This window comes from Muscardinus avellanarius (assembly GCF_963383645.1).
Source record: "Muscardinus avellanarius genome assembly, chromosome: 9".
Taxonomy (NCBI): Eukaryota; Metazoa; Chordata; class Mammalia; order Rodentia; family Gliridae; genus Muscardinus; species Muscardinus avellanarius.
Window position 1 is genome coordinate 46103402 of NC_137795.1, and position 18886 is coordinate 46122287.

The window sequence follows — 18886 nt, forward strand, 5'->3', positions numbered from 1 at the left end:
TTATTTATTTTTATGGTACTGGGGATTGAGCCCAGAAGCATTCTACCTCTGAGCTACACCCTCAGCTCTATTTTTATTTTTATTTTGAAACAGGATCTCTTTAGGTTGAGAAGAATCTTACTACTTGCTGAGGCTATTCTTGAACCTGCCATCCTCCTGTCTCAGTCTCCCAAATACTGGGATTACAAGCCTGCACCACCACTCCTGACTTTAGCTCAGTTTAAACATGGTAACACAGTATATTAGTCTGTCTAAACTGCCATAACAAAAGACCATAGGCTTAGTTGGGTGTGGTGGTGTACACTTGTAATCCCAGTACTTGGGAGGATGAGTCAGGAGGTTCATGGGTTTGAAGCCAGCCTCAGCTACTTAGTGAAGCCCTCTATAACTTATTGAGAACCTATTTCAAAATAAAGAAAAAAGTAGGGCTGGGGGTATAGCTTGGAGGTAGAATGCCCCTGGCCTCAATCCCCAGTACCACAAAAAAATAAAGAAAAAATCAGGCTAGGGATATAGCTCAGAGGAAGAATGCCCTGGGTACAATCCCTAGCAACACACACACACATAGTGTGTGTGTGTGTGTGTGTATACATATATGTATATGTATGTATAATAGGGCTGGGGGAATAGTTCAGAGATAGAATACCCCTGGGTTCAACCCCCAGTACAAAAAAATAAGTACATTCATTTTCTGCAACTTTCCCAGTTTAATCAGTTGCTTATAGGTGGAAATGTGCCGTTTGCTTTTTTGCTACTACCTACTCAAGCCTTTGAACAACATCATTTAGTTGCTCACAGCAATAAGTCTTCTGAGTCATGCACTGTTAAGAAGGGAATTGTTTGGACATCATTTACTTTTTCAACCTACATATCAATTTATTTTCCTAGATAAATTTTTAAAGTTTCCCTATTCTTTTTTTTTTTTTTTTTTCCTAGTGGTACTGGGGTTCCTGGAAGCCCTTCTACCTCCGGGCTACACTTCCAGACCTATTTTTTTATATTTTTATTTGGAAACAGGGTCTCTTAAGCCAGCATAGCTGGCTTCGAACCTGAGTGATCCTCCTGTCTCCACCTCCCAAGCGCGGGGATTACAAGCGTGGCCACCACGCCCGGCTAGTTTCCCTATTCTTATTGTTCTTTTAAGTAGATTTATTTTGAAACTTAAATATGACAAATAATGATTTCCTTAAGGTATGTGACTAGGTTGTTTTTTCTCTCTTACCAGAGTTAAGCCGAACATATTCTCTTACATGGGAACCAAAGATAAAAGGGCTATTACAGTTCAAGAGATTGCTGTTCTCAAGTAAGTAGAGAGTACATCAGGATGTGCATGGCAAAAAAATCCTCGCACTGTCTTTCAGAGTTCTCAAGTTACTTTATAGGATTTACCTCTTTTCAGCTTTTGATGATGCTCTGCTTTTTAAAAAGAAATTATTTTTCTACTTCATTTTTCTTCCTATTTATATTTCTTAATATTTTTATATCAAATTTATATTTTCTTATAAATTCTAAAGGATGTTTTTGTTTGGTATAACCAAGGTAAGTGTTTTTTTTTTTCTTCTCTTTTGTTCAGTCATTAAATCATCTATTTACAAAGCTAGGCGTGGTAGCACACGCTTGTAATCCCATCATGTGGGAGGCTGAGACAGGAGGATTGAGGTTCATGAACAGCCTCAGCTATTTAGTGAGGCCCTCTGCAACTCATTGAGACCCTGTTTCAAAATAAAGAATAAAAAATAGGGCTGGGGGTATTGCTCATAGGTAAAATGCCTCTGGGTTCCATCCCCAGTACTGCAAAATAAAATAAAATAAAATAAATTCAGTTACAAAGCAGCGATTAAACTTCTTTGTTGTGTGCCAGAGATACATAGATGAAAGCAGTGGTTTCTGTTTTTGAAGCAATTATAATTTAATGAGGCCGAAAGACAAGTAAAACTTGTCCCCCAGTGAGATGAATGCTGAAATAAAGGTATACATTAAAAAGTCTGGAAAGGAGGGGATTTAATGTGGAAGGTAGGCAAGGAAAGGTTTCGTAGAAAATGGGCTGCGTATATTTTTATTTAGATCAGTGGTTTTGGGAGGTTTGTTTGTTTGTTTGTTTGTTTTTGGTGGTACTGGGGATGGAACCCTTCTACCTCCAGGCTACACTCCCAGACCTATTTTATATTTTATTTAGAAACAGGGTCTCTTAAGTCAGCGAGGCTGGCTTCAAACCTGTGCCATCTTCCTGTTTCCGCCTCCCAAGTGCGGGGATTACAAGCGTGCGCCACCACACCCGGCTTAGATCAGAGTTTTTCAACCTCTGCACGATATACTTTGGGGGCTAGAAAAATTTTTGTGGTGGTATCTACCCAACATATATCAGAATTAGCTCCCTGCTCCTCAATATTGTCAAATATCCCTTGAGTGGCAGGAATCACTGCAAGTAAAGAAGCACTGGTCCTGATTCTAGAAGGGGAGGAGATGTTTCCAGGGTTGGGAAGGGTTCAGGTTATTCCAAACTAAGAAAATAGCTTATAAAAAAGACAGTTGAGTCAAGCATGGTGGTAGCACATTTGTAATCCCAGTACTTAGGAGGCTGCGATGGGGGATCACATGTTCAAGACCAGCCTCGGCTACTTAGCAAGATTCTGTTTCAACATAAAAAAAATAAAATTAGTCTGGGAGTAATTCGGTAGAAACGCTGCTGGGTTTAATTCATAGTAAAAACAAAACAAACAAAAAAACAATCAAAGGAGTTGGGAAAGCAAACACATTTGGTACTTGGCAGGTACTTTAGTTTTGTAGATGTGTAGGGAGAAATATAGCTTGAGGGGGTAGGCTGGACCCAGACCTTAAAAGGCCCAGTAGGTCCTATTGAGAATCCATAACTGGCCTTAATCTAAACAAGGGGAGCAGTGTGTAGAGGCTGGATTAAGTATTACAGGTGGAGCAAAACAGATCAAACTAGCCTGGAGCTATTGCTGTGTTCTGGGGCAATAGAAGAGGTATATAAAATAGCTGCTCATAGGAAAATAAAAGGAAAAGGATGAATTCAGTAGCTGTGTGGAGTCACACAGATGCTTTTATTTCATTGTACCTCGTTAGGTAAGGCATAACAGAGGAGGAGAAATGTCAAAGGGGCAGAGGAAATCACTTGTTAATGATACTGTTTTTTGTTGTTGCTGTTTTTGGGTTTTTTTGTTTTGTTTTTGTTTGTTTTGTTTTTTGGTGGTATTGGGGGTGGAACCCAGAGGCTTTCTACCTCTGGGCTATACTCCCAGACCCATTTTTAATATTTTATTTGGAAACAGGGTCTCACTAAGTTGCTGAGAGCCTCACTAAGTAGCTGAGGCTGGCGATTCTCCTGTCTCAGCCTCCCAAGCATGGGGATTACAAGCGTGCGCCACCACACCCGGCTTGTTGTTGCTGTTTTTGGTTTTGTTTTGATACTCAGGATTAAACCTAGAGGTTTTATACTTTTGTGAGATACACCCCTAGCCCTATTTATTTTTATTTTGAAACAAGGTCTTCCTAAGTTGCTGAGGGTCTCATTAAATTGCTGAGGCTTGCCGGGCATGGTGGCTCACTCTTGTAATCCCCGCACTTGGGAGGCAGAGACAGGAGGATCACGCAGGTTCGAAGCCAGCCACGCGTGCTGGCTTAGGAGACCCTGTTTCCAAATAAAAATGTTAAAATAGGTCTGAGAGTGTAGCCCAGAGGTAGAAGGGCTTCCAGGAACCCCAGTACCACCAAAAAAAAAAAAAAAAAATTGCTGAGGCTGGCTCAAAATCTACAATCTTTCTGTGTCATCCTCCCAAGTTACTGGGATGACAGGCATGTGCCAGCACACCTGGATGAGTTAATTATCTTATTTTTTCTCCCTGTGGTGCTGGGGATTGAACCTGTGAGCATTCTACACCACAGCTCTATCTTTACTTTTTCATTTGGAAACAGGGTCTCCTAAATTGCTACAGCTGGACTTGAACCTATGATTCTCCCATCTCAACCTCCCAAGCTCTGAGATTACACGTGTGCACTTCCATGTCTTGCCTGGCTCCATTATCTTTAATATGGTGGTGGTTTTATCTGTTGATGCATTTGTTAAAATTTTGTGTGTGTGTGTGTGTGTGTGTGTGTGTGTGTGTGTGTGTGTGTGTGTGTTACTGAGATGGAACCCAGAACCCACGGGCACTCTACCTCCAAGCTATACTCCCAGCCCAATTTTTTATTTTTTATTTTTTTGAAACAGGCTTTCACTGAGTTGCAAAAGGCATCACTAAGTAGCTGAGGTTGTTTGTGAACTATGATACTCCTGTCTCAGCCTCCCAAGTGCTGGGATTACAAGCATGTACCGCCATGCCTGGCTAAAACTTTTACTTTTTAAATATGTGCAGCTTACCATATGTCAGTTATATCATGATTAAAGATAAAGTTATCTATGTCCACTTGACAAAAAGAAAAACATTATATTGACTTGTAATTCCCTTGTCGTCTTATAAAGAATTTGAGATGGCAGCTCCTCTTTATTCCACATTATCCTGTAATCTGGCTTCTTCCCACATCTTTTCTGATTTTCTTGAATAATGTAATGGTTGGTGTCACGTTGCATCCTCATGGATTATTCCCATTCTTTTCTTCCATTTATGTAGACTTAAAAGCAAATCACACCAGGGAGGCAGAAATAGGTGGATTACAGATGTGCAGCCAGTGTGCACTCACTTAGCAAGATTCTTTTTCAAAATGTAAAGTAGAGCTAGGAGTATAGATTAGAGATAGAAAACCTCAGGATACAATCCCTAGTACCACAAATACACAAAAAGCAAGCAACAGTAACAAACTTTTACTAGTGGTATGTGCAAATGTTGCTGTGTTGTTTATTTTATTTTGCATTTTATGATGTGAAGTATTTGAATACAAAAGACTAAAGATACTTTTGTCTTGGTCAACCAGGAGGTGTCACACTTGATGTTACTTCTCTGCTCTTACAAAATTTTGCTTCCTTTATCATTTTCCTGTTAACTTCATAAAAAGCCATATTAGACACTTAAATTTTGGCCTTTTGGAAGTAGAGTCCTTATCACACAGATACATGCTACACTCTAAGTTTGCTTAATGGATCCATGGGGCCAAGTAGATTAACCTTGTCCTTGAGAACAGAAGAACAGGATAAATCTACTCCGCCATACAAGGATTTTAACTATTCCTGAATTGATCAGTCCTGGGATAAGTAGCATTTCTTTTCAGCTTCATGTAACTCTAATTAAATAATAAAATCCTAGTACTTTCAACTGGATCTCAAATAGGAACAGTCTTACTCAGAATGATTTATTTATTTTCCAGTCTCCTTTCTGGGCTTGGCCCGTAATTTCTCTGGCTTTGATAATAAAGGTTTTTGTGCAACATGGTTCCTAATGTTTACAAATGAGATTGTCATGCTTTCTTTTTTTTTTTTTTTTTATTTTATTTTTGTAAAGGGTCTCACTAAGTTGCTGAAGGTCTTCGCTGGCCTCGATCCTCCTGTCTCAGCCTCCCAAGCGCTAGGATTACAGGCGTGCGCCACCACGCCAAGCCTGTCATGCTTTCTAGTTAGTCATTTAATTTGCTGTGAATTAACAATAAAAAATCATTTTGGGGGGGGGGTATTGGGGATGAAACCCAGGGGCATTCTATTTCCGAGCTACATCCCCAGCCCTGTTTTTATTCTTTATTTTGAAACAGGTTCTCAACTGAGTTGCAAAGGGACTAAGTAGGTGAGGCTGTCTGTGAACCACAGTCCTCCTGTCTTAACCTCTCAATGCTGGGATTAAAAGTGTCTGCCACTGCCCAGCCTACAGTATTTTTCTGATAGGCAAAAATATGACTAACCATTATTAAATCCTTGATACCATTTTTCATAGTCATATAGTATTGTTCTCTGCCACTATCCCTTTTCTCACCCTCCCACACACACATAAAAGAAAATTTTAGCTGGCATGGTGGTACACACTTGTAATCCTAGTACTTGGAAGGCTGAGACAGAAGGATTGCAGCTTGGAGGACAGCCTCAGTGTATAAAGAACAAAAGGATTTAAGTGTGTAAAGTCGGCCCAAGTCAAGTCATTCCCATAGGGGCAGGCACTGTAGTGCAGAAGGAACAGTCCAGAGAGAAAAGTTACCACCCCGCCTTCTGCATTGCCTGTCTTTCCCAACAGTCACAGCTATAATTGTGTGTTCTGTAGTATGGTGTCCTAGACTATTTCAGTCAGACAGTATCTTATGATACTCTTTTTTCTTTTTTTCTTTTTTTTTTTTAGAATATCTGCACAAAGACTTGCCCATCTGAACAAGTGCTTGATGAACTTCAAGCTAGGAAACTTCAGCTATCAGAAAAACCCTCTGAAATTGGGAGAGCTTCAAGGAAATCACTTTACTGTTGTCCTCAGGTAAAGAGCCAGAGGAAGAGATGCAGAACAGAGTGTCTTGGTGGGTCACCTTGAGTCAATCAGGTAGATGCAGGTTAGCTGGTGCTAACAGCAAGGGAAGGCAGCGCAGACTGGGACTGACAGTCCTCTCAACCTTTAGAAAAACTGCCTTTTCTGATACTGTGAAGAAATAATCTATGATCTCTTCTTCTTCTTCTTCTTCTTCTTTTTCTTTTCTTTTCTTTTCTCTCTCTCTCTCTCTCTCTCTCTCTCTCTCTCTCTCTCTCTCTGGCACTGGCAATTGAGCCTTGGGACATTCTACCACTGAGCTACACCCCTAGCCCTATTTTTTATTTTTATTTTGAAGTATGATCTCGCTAGGTTAATGAGTGTTTCTTCCTGTGGCTGTCCTTGAACTTTGTATTTCTGCCTCAGCCTCCTAATTATTGAGATTACAAGCATGTGCCAACATGCCCAGCCTATTATTTCATTTCTATGAGATACAAGGAATGGAGAGTTTTGAGATTTTTTTTTCCTTTTTTGGTTTAATACTAAGGAGGGGGGATTGAACCCCAGGGGTTTTCTACCACTGATCTATACCCCCAGCCCTTTTTGTTCTTTTTTTATATGAGACAGGGTCTTGCTAACTTTCTGAAGCTGGCCTCCAACCTGCAGTCCTCATGTCTCAGCATCCCAAGTATTGGGATTACAGGTGTTTGCCACCTGATAAGAGGTGTTTTGGTTTGGTTTTAGTGGTGCTGGGGATAATACCCAGGGGCATTCAATCCCTGAGCTACACTCCTAGTCCTATTTTTTATTGTTTATTTTGAAACAGGGTCTCACTGAGTTGCAAAGGGCCTCACTAAGTAGCTGAGGCTGGTCACAAACCTGCGATCCTCCTGTCTCAACCTCCCAAATGCTGCGATAACCAGTGTGCACCACCACACCCAGCTCGAGAGTTATTTTCTAATAGGTACAGAATTTCAGTTTGGGAAAATACAAAAAGTTCAGGAAGTAGATAATGGTGAAGGTTGTATAACATCGTGAATATACTTAAAGCTGCTGACTTGCACACTTGAAAGTAGCTAAAATGGTAGATTTACTGTTAGAAATATATTACCACAATTCACAAATGAGGAACCCTCATGATGTAGAAAGAATTCTACAAAAGAACAAAGGGGATGCATGGAAGCCAGTTCATAAGCCATGGTACATATCCCAAAATGCATTTGGTTTTAAATTTCTTCTCTGGATAATTTGGGCCCATGCAGAAATATAACAGGAACTGACGACCAAGTACAAGAAGCTATGAATTCTCTCAAGGAGATTGGATTTATTAACTACTATGGAATGCAACGATTTGGAACTACTGCCGTCCCTACATATCAAGTTGGAAGGTTTGTATTTAATTTTGTGACTTTTATCTAAAGTGATCTCTTTAAAAAGAACCAGTGTTTTTTGTGCTTTTACTTATTTCTGATTTTTCCATGTTTAAGGCAAATGAACCACTGATCTACAACCTCCTTTTAATTTTTGGATTATTTTAAGATAACACAAGCACAAGATACAAATCATCTCAAAATTATAAACCTTATGAGGTCCTCTGCAACTTAATGAGGTCCTGTTTCAAAATAGGACTGGGGGTTTAATTCAGAGGTAAAGTGCCTTTGGGTTCAATTCCTAGTACCACACACAAAAAATGAATATGACTTGGACAGTAAGTTTTTCTCCCACTCTAGAAACCAAAGGTTCTAAGCTGGGTGTGGTGGTGCACGCTTGTAATCCCAGTACTTGGGAGGCTGAGACAAAGGATCACACAGGTTCAAAGCCAGCCTCAGCTACTGAGTGAGACTCTCAGCTACTGAGTGAGACCCTGTTTCCAAATAAAATAGAAAATAGGTCTAGGAGTATAGCCTGGAGGTAGAAGGCCCCTGGGTTCCTTCTCAGTACACCAAAAAGGAAGGAAGGAAGGAAGGAAGGAAGGAAGGAAGGAAGGAAGGAAGGAAACCACCGGTTGTTTTTATTTTTGCATATAAGTCTTCAGTCAAGTAAGTGTATGTAAATAATTAAATAACTTCTGTCCCAGAGTAGCCAGACAGAAATGATTGGTCTATAGTCTCTGTAAAGTAATTCTCAGCTTATTAAATTTTTATTTTTTATTTATTGATTGATTAATTTTGCAATACTGGTTCATTCCCCAGTACCCCCCCCCAAAAAAAAAATTAGTGAAGTGGAATTTATTTTAAGAACTGTAATTCACATTCAGATAATAAAAACCCCTCTAGGGTAAACTAGAGTAGAAATATTAGCTAAAATTTGAATTTATAAACCTACTTTTGGGCAAAGGACTTGAATACACTGTTCTCCAACGATACAGAAATGACCAGTAAACAACTGAAAAGATGCTCAACATCACTAGGAAAATACAAGTCAAAACCACAGTGAAGCCAGGTGTGGTGGGGCACATTTTTAATCCCAGTACATGGAAGTCAGGAGAACTGCAGGTTTTTGCAGCTAGCCTCAGCAACTTAACGAGGCACTCCACAGCTTAGTGATTCTATTTTTTTCTATGAATGAAGAGAATCAATATATACATTTATTGGTACGTTGTAGTCTGACATCATAATGTAGTTCAGAGTGGCAGTGACATTCATGCACGCAGCCCTCCGTGAGCTTCCCTCTGACTCCCTGTCCTATATCCTTCTTCATGCATGATATTGAGATTGGTATTCTCTCTTATGTAGATAATGTCAATGGAAGTGTTTCCTCTCATTCTCATTCCTCCCACCCCTTCCCTGGACCCCTTCCTTGCTCCACTGGGGTTTCTCCTCTATATCCAAAGTGCCTCTCGTATCCTGATTACTCCCTGTCTTTGCATATGAGGGAAAACATATGACCCTTCACTTTCTGTGACTGGCTAATCTCGCTTAATCTCACTCTCCAGGTCCATTCATTTTTCTGCAAATGACATGATTTTGTTCTTTATTGCGGAGTAGAATTCCATTGTGTGTATATCCCATAATTTTGTAGTTGTTCATCTGTTGCTGGACACCTAGGTTGGTTCCATAATTTGGCTGTTGTGAATTGTGCTACTACAAACCTGGATGTGCACATGTGGCTGTTATCTGATGTCAGTTGCTTTGAAAGGATATGCAAGAGTTGTTTGTCTGGCCCTGAGCAACTTACTGAGACATTGTTTTAAAATAAAGAGCTAGAGGTATCACTAGGTCTGCACAGTGAAATAACATTTCACATCTGTGAAGATGGCTAATGAAGTGTTGGTGACCATGGAGTAATTGGAACCCTGTGCTCTACTGGTGGGGATGGAAAACGGTGCAGCCATTATGGAAAATGTTATGCCAGGTCCTCATAAAAATCAAACAAATTACCATATGGTCCATCCATTCCACTTCTGAGTAAATACATTAAAAAAAAGACAAAACAGAAACAAACAGCATTTGTACAGCCATGTTCAGAATATCATTTTTCACATAGCCAAAAGCTGGAATCAATCCAAGTGTCCATTATCAGATGATATATAAAGAAAATATGGATTTATATAGAATGAAGTATAACTCAGCTTTTAAAAGGATGGTAATTTTTTACTCATGCTGTAACATGAATATATCTTTAAAAACTATACCAACTCAAATAATTCAGCCACAAAAGGATTTCTCATTGAGAGAGAGGGAGGGAGAGAGAAAGAGTGTGTGTGTCTGTCTGTCTGTCTGTCTGTCTGTCTGTCTTACTAGGGATTGAACTCAAGGACATTATACCCCTGATATACTACCAGAACTTTTAAACATTTTTTGTTTGGAAACAGGGTCTTGCTAGTTGCTCAAGAGTCTCACTGTGTTGTTGGGGCATTCCTCCAACCTGTAATCTTTCTGTCTCAGCCTTTCTAGTATACTAGGATTACAGGCATACAACACCTGGTGATTCCTGTGTGTGTATGTGTGTGTGTGTGTGTGTGTGTGTGTGTGTGTGTGTGTGTGTACCATGTATATGTGTTACTAGGGATTGAACTCTAGGATATTCTGCCTCCCTGCTACAACCTAATCCTTTTTTGTTACTTTTTTGTTTTGAAACAGAATCTTGATAGGTTGTTGAAAGTCTCTCTATGTGGCTGAGCTGGCCTCAAACCTATGATCCTCCTGTTTCAGCCTCCCAAGTACTAGGACTGTAGGCATGTGCCACCATGCTTGGCTTATATGATTCCTCTTATATGGGGTCCTAGAGAAGCTAGAATGATGATTGCCAGGGATTGAGGGGAGGGGTGAGTAGGGAGTTAATTGTTTAATAGATACAGAGAGCCCGGCATCGTGGCTCACACCTGTAATCCCAGTACTTGGGAAGCTAAGACAGGAGGATGACAGGTTCGAGGACAGTCTCAGCAACTTAATGAGGCCCTGTCTCAAAATAAAAAGTAAAATGAAGCAGGGCATGGTGGCACACATTTGTAATCCCTGAAACAGGCTCAAACAGGAAGACCACAGGTTTGAAACCAGCCTCCACAACTTAGTGAGATCCTGTTTCCAAATAAAAACTAAAATAGCTCTAGAGGTATAGCTTGGAGGTAGAAGGCCGTGGGTTCCATCCCCAGAACCAAAATAAATAAATACATAAAAAATAAGAAAGGCTGGAGTTGTGGTTCAGAGGAAAAATGTCCCTGGGTTCAATCCTTAGTACCAATTAATAAATAGATAAATACAGAGTATCAGGAAAGATTAAAATGTTCTAGACATAAATGATGGTGATGGTTGCACAACAGTAAATATACACAATACCACAGAAGTATATATTTGAAAATGGGTAAAATCATAAGTTTTACATATATTTGACCACAGCAAAATACAAGAAGGTGGGAAAAGGAAAAAGAAAGTTAAAAAAAGTACAAAAAACTTTAAAGTGTAGTGTACCATATCAGGTGACCTATTGTAGCCAAATATATATATACTTAATGTCACAGTTGATACTTTTTTTTTCTTGGTAGGCCTCCTGTCTCAGCTTCCTGAATCCTGGGATTACAAGTATGCACCACCACGCCCAGCATAACAAAGTTTTGGGGGGCATGTAATTACTTTTTTCTGTTATATCAGCTGACCAGTACCAAGTACTAAGTTACTCTTACGCTTTTTAAAGTGGTGCTAAAGCTGGGCTTGGTAGCGCACACTTGCAATTCCAGTACTTGGGAGGCTGAGACAGGAGGATCTCACAGGTTTGAAGCCAGTCTCAGATACTTAGTGAGGCCCTCCACAACTTAGTGAGACCCTTTTTCAAAAATAAAGAATAAAAAATAGGGCTGGGGTGTAACTCGGAGGTAGAATGTCCCTGGGTTTCATCCCCGGTACCACACAAAAAAATAAAATAGGGCTAGGAGTGTAGCTCAGAGGTAGAAGACCACTGGGTTCCATCCCCAGCACCACAAATAAAGTGGTGCTAAAATCCTGTTTAAGTAATGTATCATCCTAGGAGTATATTTAAAGACTAATGTAAAATTACTTATTCCAGGATTAAAGGTAACCAGCAATAGGAAATCTATTAATATATTTAGAAATATACAACTTTAAGCCAGGCATGGTGGTGCACCCTTGTGATCCCAGCATTTCGGGAGGTAGAGACTGGAGTATTGTGGTTCGCAGACAGCCTCAGCTACTTAGTGAGGCCCTTTGTAACTCAGTGAGACTCTGTTTCAAAAATAAAAAATGAGCCTGGGGGTGTACCTCAGGGGTACAATGCCCCTGGGTTCCATCCTTGGTACTGCAAAAAAATAAAAATGTACAACTTTTAAATCACCAAAAATAAAGATATTTCAAGTTTGGTAAGAATAGTAAAAATGAATTCATTGTATGTATTCTATTTGTCTAGGTGAGAAAATGTTTAACATAATAAAGGAAGAATTATTTTTAGAAATGTCTACTTTTTTTTTCAGGTCTGGGGATGGAACCCAGGGGGATTTGACCTCCAAGCTAAACCCCCTGCCCTATTTTTAATTCTTTAGTTTGAAACAGGGTCTCACTGAGTTGCAGAGGCCTCACTAAGTAGCTGAGGCTGTCCGAGAAACGTGATCCTCAGGTCTCAGCCTCCCAAATGCTGGGATTACAAGCGTGCGCCACCACGCCCAGCTCCTATTATAACGTTTTAAAACTGCAATGACATTAAATGTTGTAAGCATTTTTGTCCATAATTTTATGCTTTCATTTTTGTTCTAAAGTTATGCGGAATTTACATTTTGTGTGTGTATATCTCCGAACTACACCCCCAGCACTATTTTATATTGAAACATGGTCTGGTTAGGCTGATGAGAGTCTCACTGTTGCTGAGGCTGTCCTCAAACCTGTGATCCTCCTATCTCAGCCTCCCAAGTATTAGGATTACAAGTATGTGCCACTATAACCAACTGAATGTGTGTGTGTGTGTGTGTGTGTGTGTGTTACTGGAGGTGGAACTCGGAGGCCTTCTAACTACATCTGTGCACCACCATGCCTGGTATGAATTTACATTTGAATTCACATCATTTACATCATAGGTGTTTTTTTTTTTTTTTGCTTACTTTTAATAAAATATAAGATTAATAGTATTTGCTAACTCATCAAAGATTTTGGTGATAAAGCCAGGCATGGTGGTGCAGGCTTGTAGTCCCAGCATTAGGGAGGCAGAGACCAGAGGATTGTGGTTTGTAGACAGCTTCAACTACTTAGGCCCTTCACAACTCAGTGAAACCATTTCAAAAATAAAAGACTAAAAAATAAGGCAGGGGATGTAGCTTGGAGGTAAAATGCCCGTGGGTTCCATCCCCAGTACCACAAAAAAAAAAAAAAAAAAAAAAAAAAAAAGATTTCGGTGATTAAAAAGTTTAACTTAATGCAAAGTTAAGTAAAATACATACTGTTTAATTCTAGAGCTATTCTACAAAATTCTTGGACAGAAGTGATGGATTTAATACTGAAACCCCGTTCTGGAGGTGAGAATAAAATACATGTTAAGAAAATAGAGTATATGGCTAGGTGTTATTGGAATTGCTTTGAATAAAAGTATATGTGCAAGCTGGGCATGGTGGTGCATGCCTGTAATCCCAGTAACTTGGGTGGCTGAGACAGGGAGATTGCAGGTTGAAGGTCAGTCTTCTCAATTTAGCAAGGCCCTCAGCAACTTAATGAGAGATTGTTTCAAAAAGTATATATGCAGAAGCCAGGTAGCACATGTTAAAGCAAACTAGGATAGAATATAAAATCTTTGCAAAAACATCCTGAAGATTTTTCGTTTAAAAATTTCACTAGCCGGATGTGGTGGAACACACTTGTAATCCTAGTACTTGGGAGGCCGAAACAGGAGGATCACAGGTTTGAAGCCAACCTCAGCATCTTATTGAGGCTCTCAGCAACTTAGTAAGACCCTGTTTCCAAATAAAAATAAAATAGATCTCAGGGTTCGGCCCAGAGGTAGAACCACCTTTGGGTTCCACCCCCAGTACCACACCAAAAAGAGTTCACAAAAAAAATTTCCAGAAAGTATCTCTAAAGTCATATTGTATAAAAGGAATTTAACTACACTTTTCTAAATTGTCAAAATAATTATACTCACTTTAAGTAGTTATTTAAAGATAAAAAGAGAAAGATTATCTAAATTTAAGGAAAGTAACCCATTAAACTTGATAATACAATGGGAAATGAGAAGGGAAAAAAAGACTGGAGTTTTTGTCTTTTGTTGAATTATCTATGGTGATAATGAACAGTAACTAGCTGTTACTATTGGCCTGGGGGCTGTTGTATGTTGACAGTCATATAGTTCAGTACACTTATTATGGGCCCCGGTTTTTCACTTTCTGGTGGCTATTTTCACGTGAGCAGAAGCTCTTCATAGCACCCATATTACAAATAACATTTTCTAATTTTGTGTTCCATATGAAGTATGTTAAATTATGAACATTTTTCTATAGGATAAATTTTTAATTACTGCTTTTTTTCTTTCCAGCTGAAAAGGGGTACTTGGTTAAATGCAGGGAAGAATGGGCGAAGACCAAAGACCCAGCCGCTGCTCTCAGAAAACTACCTGTCAAAAGGTGTGTGGAAGGGCAGCTGCTTCGAGGACTTTCAAAATATGGAATGAAGAATATAGTCTCTGCATTTGGCATAGTGAGTGCAATTTGTGAAGTCAGGCAATGGCTTGAGGTGGTTTAATGCTTTTTAAACTTTATCTTTAAAATGATTACTAAATTTTGAAATAGCAAAAGGTAAATAAAGATCATTTGATGATCTCGGAGGTGGTGTGTTTTACGTGAGTGGTCCTTGTCCAAACCCTGAATGGCAAGGACTGGGTAGATACAGGCAGTGTTGGCAATATTTACTAACACTGAGGGCACAAGGAAAATATTAATATGGAAAACTTGAGCTCCACTGGAAATATAACTTAGAGAAAGTAGGTATTTGAGGAATTCAGAACCTGTTGGCAGTCATTTCTTGATTATTATCATTAGAACTGTGGACTTCCTAAGGAAGAGAACTGGTAGTAAGGAGTCTAAATAGTTGGATGCTAGTCTGGTTTCATCAGGGTAGTTCAGGAGTGGGTACCATCTTGGCAAGTATAACCTGTACCACTATTTGTTTATGTATGATCCAGGACCCTTTTTTTTTTTTTTCCTGGTGGTACTGGGGTTTCTGGAAGCCCTTCTACCTCCGGGCTACACTCCCAGACCTATTTTTTATATTTTTATTTGGAAACAGGGTCTCTTAAGCCAACGCGGCTGGCTTCAAACCTGCGTGATCCTCCTGTCTCCGCCTCCCAAGCGCGGGGATTACAAGCGTGCGCCACCGCGCCCGGCAGGGACCCTTTAAAATTTAACCCTGAGCTAGGCGTAGTGATGCATGCCTGGAAACTCCAATACTTAAGAGGCTGATACAGGAGGATCACAGGTTTAATAAAGCCAGCCTCAGCAACTTAGCAAGACTCTCAGCAACTTAGTGAGAACCTGTTTCCAAGTAAAACATAAAATAGAGCCAGGGGTATAGCTCAGAAGTAGAATGCCCCTGGGTTGAATCCCCAGCAACATTTAAAAAAAAAAAGTTTATCCCTATGGGACATAGTAACATATACCAGTTACTTGGGAGACTGAGACAGGATGATCACAAGTTTGAAGAAAACCTCAGCAACTAACCAAAACCTTCAGCAACTTAGTAAGACCCTGTTTCAAAAACAGAAAATAAAATGGGCGGGACATGGTGACACACGCTTATAACCCCAGCGTTTGGGAGGCTGAGACAGGCGGATTGCAGTTTATAGACAGCCTCAGCTACTGCTTAGTGAGGCCCTTTGCAACTCAGTGAGAACCTGTTTCAAAATAAAAACTAAAAATTAGTGCTGGGGGTGTAGCTCAGAGATAGAATGCTCCTGGGTTCCATCCCCAGGACCAAAAAGAAAACTGAAAATGGGAGCACATACACATACACACACACACTAACTATCCCTCCCTCCCTCCCTCCCTCCCTCCCTCCCTCCCTCCCTCCCTCCCTCTCTCTCTCTCTCTCTCTCTCTCTCTCTCTCTCTCTCTCTCTCTCTCTGCCTGAGTCTTAACATTTTCCCCAGATATAAAACAAAAGCAGGATTCTTCCTCTTCTGTAGAATTATGGAGGAAGAAGCGTGGATTTCTATGTAATTGATTTGTTAATTCCTCTCGTTTGAAGTCTGTGTCTGATTTATGGTGTAAATTCCATACCATGGGCTGTGTGTGTGTGTGTGTATGTGTGTGTTACTGGAGTTCCTGGAAACCCTTCTACCTCCAGGCTATACTCCTAGACCTTTTTTTTTTTTTTTAATATATTTTTATTTGGAAACAGGGTCTCTTAAGCTCTTAAGCCAGCGAGTCTGGCTTCGAAACGTGCGCAATCCTCCTGTCTCTGCCTCCCAAGCGTGGGGATTACAAGCGTGCACCATTACTCCCGGCTCACCATGGGCTTTATTAATGCGCATTGTGGACAAAAAATTTGAACAGCTACCTTTGATGACTACTAGCACCCTTTAGTTGGAGGTCTTCCTCCTCTAATACCTAGTACTATGTCCTAGTCACTGTTGCTAAAGGCTATTAAAAAGTAAGAGGTTAGGCTGGGCGTGGTGGCACATGCTTGTAATCCCAGCATTCGGGAGGCAGAGACCTAAGGATCACAGTTTGCGGACAGCCTCAGCTACTTATTGAGGTCCTTCACAACTTAGTGAAACCCTGTTTCAAAATTAAAAAGACTAAAAATAGGGCTGGTGATATAGCTCAGAGGTACAGTGCCCCTGGATTTCATCCCCAGTACTGCAAAAAAAAAAAAAAAAAGAAAAAAAGAAAGGGTTTTAAGCTGGGTGTGGTGGCACAGGCTTGCAGTACTTGGGAGGCTGAGACAGGAGGATCACGCAGGTTTGAAGCGAGCCTTGTCTACTTAGTGAGGCTCTCAGCAACGTAGTGAGACCCTGTTTCAAAATAAAGAATAAAAAATAGGGTTGGGGATGTGGCTTAGAGGTAGAATGCCCCTGGGTTTAATTCCCAGTGCTGGGGCGGGGTGGGGGGGTGGATAAGGGGTTTAAAATAATGAGTTTTGTCTATTAGGATCACAGCTAAACAAGGAGAATGTCTTGGAAAATAATAGTACTTTTTATATTCTCAATATTTTCTTACCTAATTTTTTCTTCCCTCCAGATACCAAGAAATAATCGCTTAATGTATATTCATAGCTATCAAAGCTATGTGTGGAATAACATGGTGAGCAAGAGGATAGAAGACTACGGGCTAAAGCCTGTTCCAGGGGACCTTGTTCTCAAAGGAGGTAAAACACCATTTACCAGTATTGAACCAAGCTACAATTTGGGTATTTGACACAAGTGGTTTTATTCTTTATTTTAATTTTGGATACTGGGCATGAAACCCAGAGAACCTCTGAGCTATACCTCCACCCTATTTTATTTATTATTATTAATTAATTATTTTTGGAACTGAGAACTGAACCCAGAGGCATTCTACCCCCAAACACTCCCCCTTTTTTTTTCCTGAAACAAGGTTTCACTAGGTTGATGAATCTCACTACTTGCTTGAGGCTGTCCTTGAACCTATGATCCTCCTGTCTCAGCCTCCCAAGTGCTGGGATTATAGGCATGAATCACTATGCCTGGCCCTATTTTCTTTTGTGCTGGGATTATAGGCATGAATCACTATGCCTGGCCCTATTTTCTTTTTTACATTGAAATAGAGTCTCACTAAGTTGCTGAGGGCCTCACTAATTGCTGAGGCTGGTCTAGAGCCTATAATCCTCCTGTCTCAGCCTCCCAAGTACTGGGATTACAGACTTGGGCCACTGCTCCAGCACACCAGTGGCTTTAGAAACCAGCCTATAGCAGGCATGGTTAAGCAAGCTTGTATTCCCAGTACTTGGAAGATTGAGAGAAGAGGATCACAGGTTTGAGGCCAATCTGAGCAACTTAGTGAGACCCTTCACAACTTAGTAAAACCGTTTCAGAATAAAAAATAAGCTGGGCATGGTGGTGCATGCTTGTAATCCCAGTACTTGGGAAGCTGAGGCAGAAGGATCGCAGGTTTGTGGCCAGTCCCAGCAATGTAGTGTGATGCTCCACAGCTTAGTGAGACTGTGTTCCAAAAGAAAGAGTAAAATAGGGCTGGGTGTTCAGATCAGAGGTAGAATGCCCTTGGGTTCAATACCACACACCAAAAAAAATTATATTAAAAAAATAAAATAGAGCTGGGCATGGTGGTGCACGCTTGTAATCCCAGTATTCAGGAGTCTGAGACCGAAGGATCACGGTTCACGGACAGCCTTAGCTACTTAGTGAGACCGTTTCAAAATAAAGACTAAAAAATAGGGCTGGAGGTGTAGCTTGGAGGTAGAATGCCCCTAGATTCCATCTCCAGTACTGCAAAAATAAATAAATAAATAAAATAGGGCTGGGGGTGTAGCTCAGAGGTAAAATGCCCCTTGGTTCCATCCCCAGTAACACACACACACACTAGCCTGATCACTAGGTAAAGAGATAAAATGCCCCTTGGTTCCATCCCCAGTAACACACACACACACACACACACACACACACACACACACACACACACACCCAGCCTGATCACTAGGTAAAGAGATAAAATGCCCCTTGGTTCCATCCCCAGTAAAACACACACACACACACACACACACACACACACACACACACACACACACACACACACACACACACACCCAGCCTGATCACTAGGTAAAGAGATGTCTAGTAAATTTGAGATCGTCTATGTGGCTAGTGTGTATCTGGTTTTGGTTTTTTATTTTGTTTTTATTACTGGGGATTGAACCCAAGATAAGGTCTATCTCTGAGTTGTACCCCCCAGCCTTTTTTTGTTTGTTCGTTTGTTTATTAGTTAATTTTTTATTGTTTTGTGGCACTGAGAATTGAACCCAGGCACTAAGAATAACCCCCAGTCTGATTTTATTTCTTATATGGAAACAGGGTCTCACTGAGTTGCAGAG

At 40.4% G+C, this 18886-nt stretch overlaps 1 protein-coding gene across 2 annotated transcripts in view; it reads left to right on the top strand.

The window, feature by feature from the left end:
• PUS7 (pseudouridine synthase 7) overlaps positions 1-18886 on the top strand; it is a 49183-nt gene that overhangs the window by 15711 nt on the left and 14586 nt on the right. For both annotated transcript variants that reach the window (XM_080701557.1, XM_080701556.1), the window contains 6 exons: positions 1226-1303; positions 6276-6404; positions 7655-7780; positions 13286-13347; positions 14358-14518; positions 17059-17185. In XM_080701557.1, coding sequence (XP_080557683.1) covers positions 1226-1303; positions 6276-6404; positions 7655-7780; positions 13286-13347; positions 14358-14518; positions 17059-17185 — 683 coding nt within the window. The remainder of the gene's footprint in view (positions 1-1225; positions 1304-6275; positions 6405-7654; positions 7781-13285; positions 13348-14357; positions 14519-17058; positions 17186-18886) is intronic.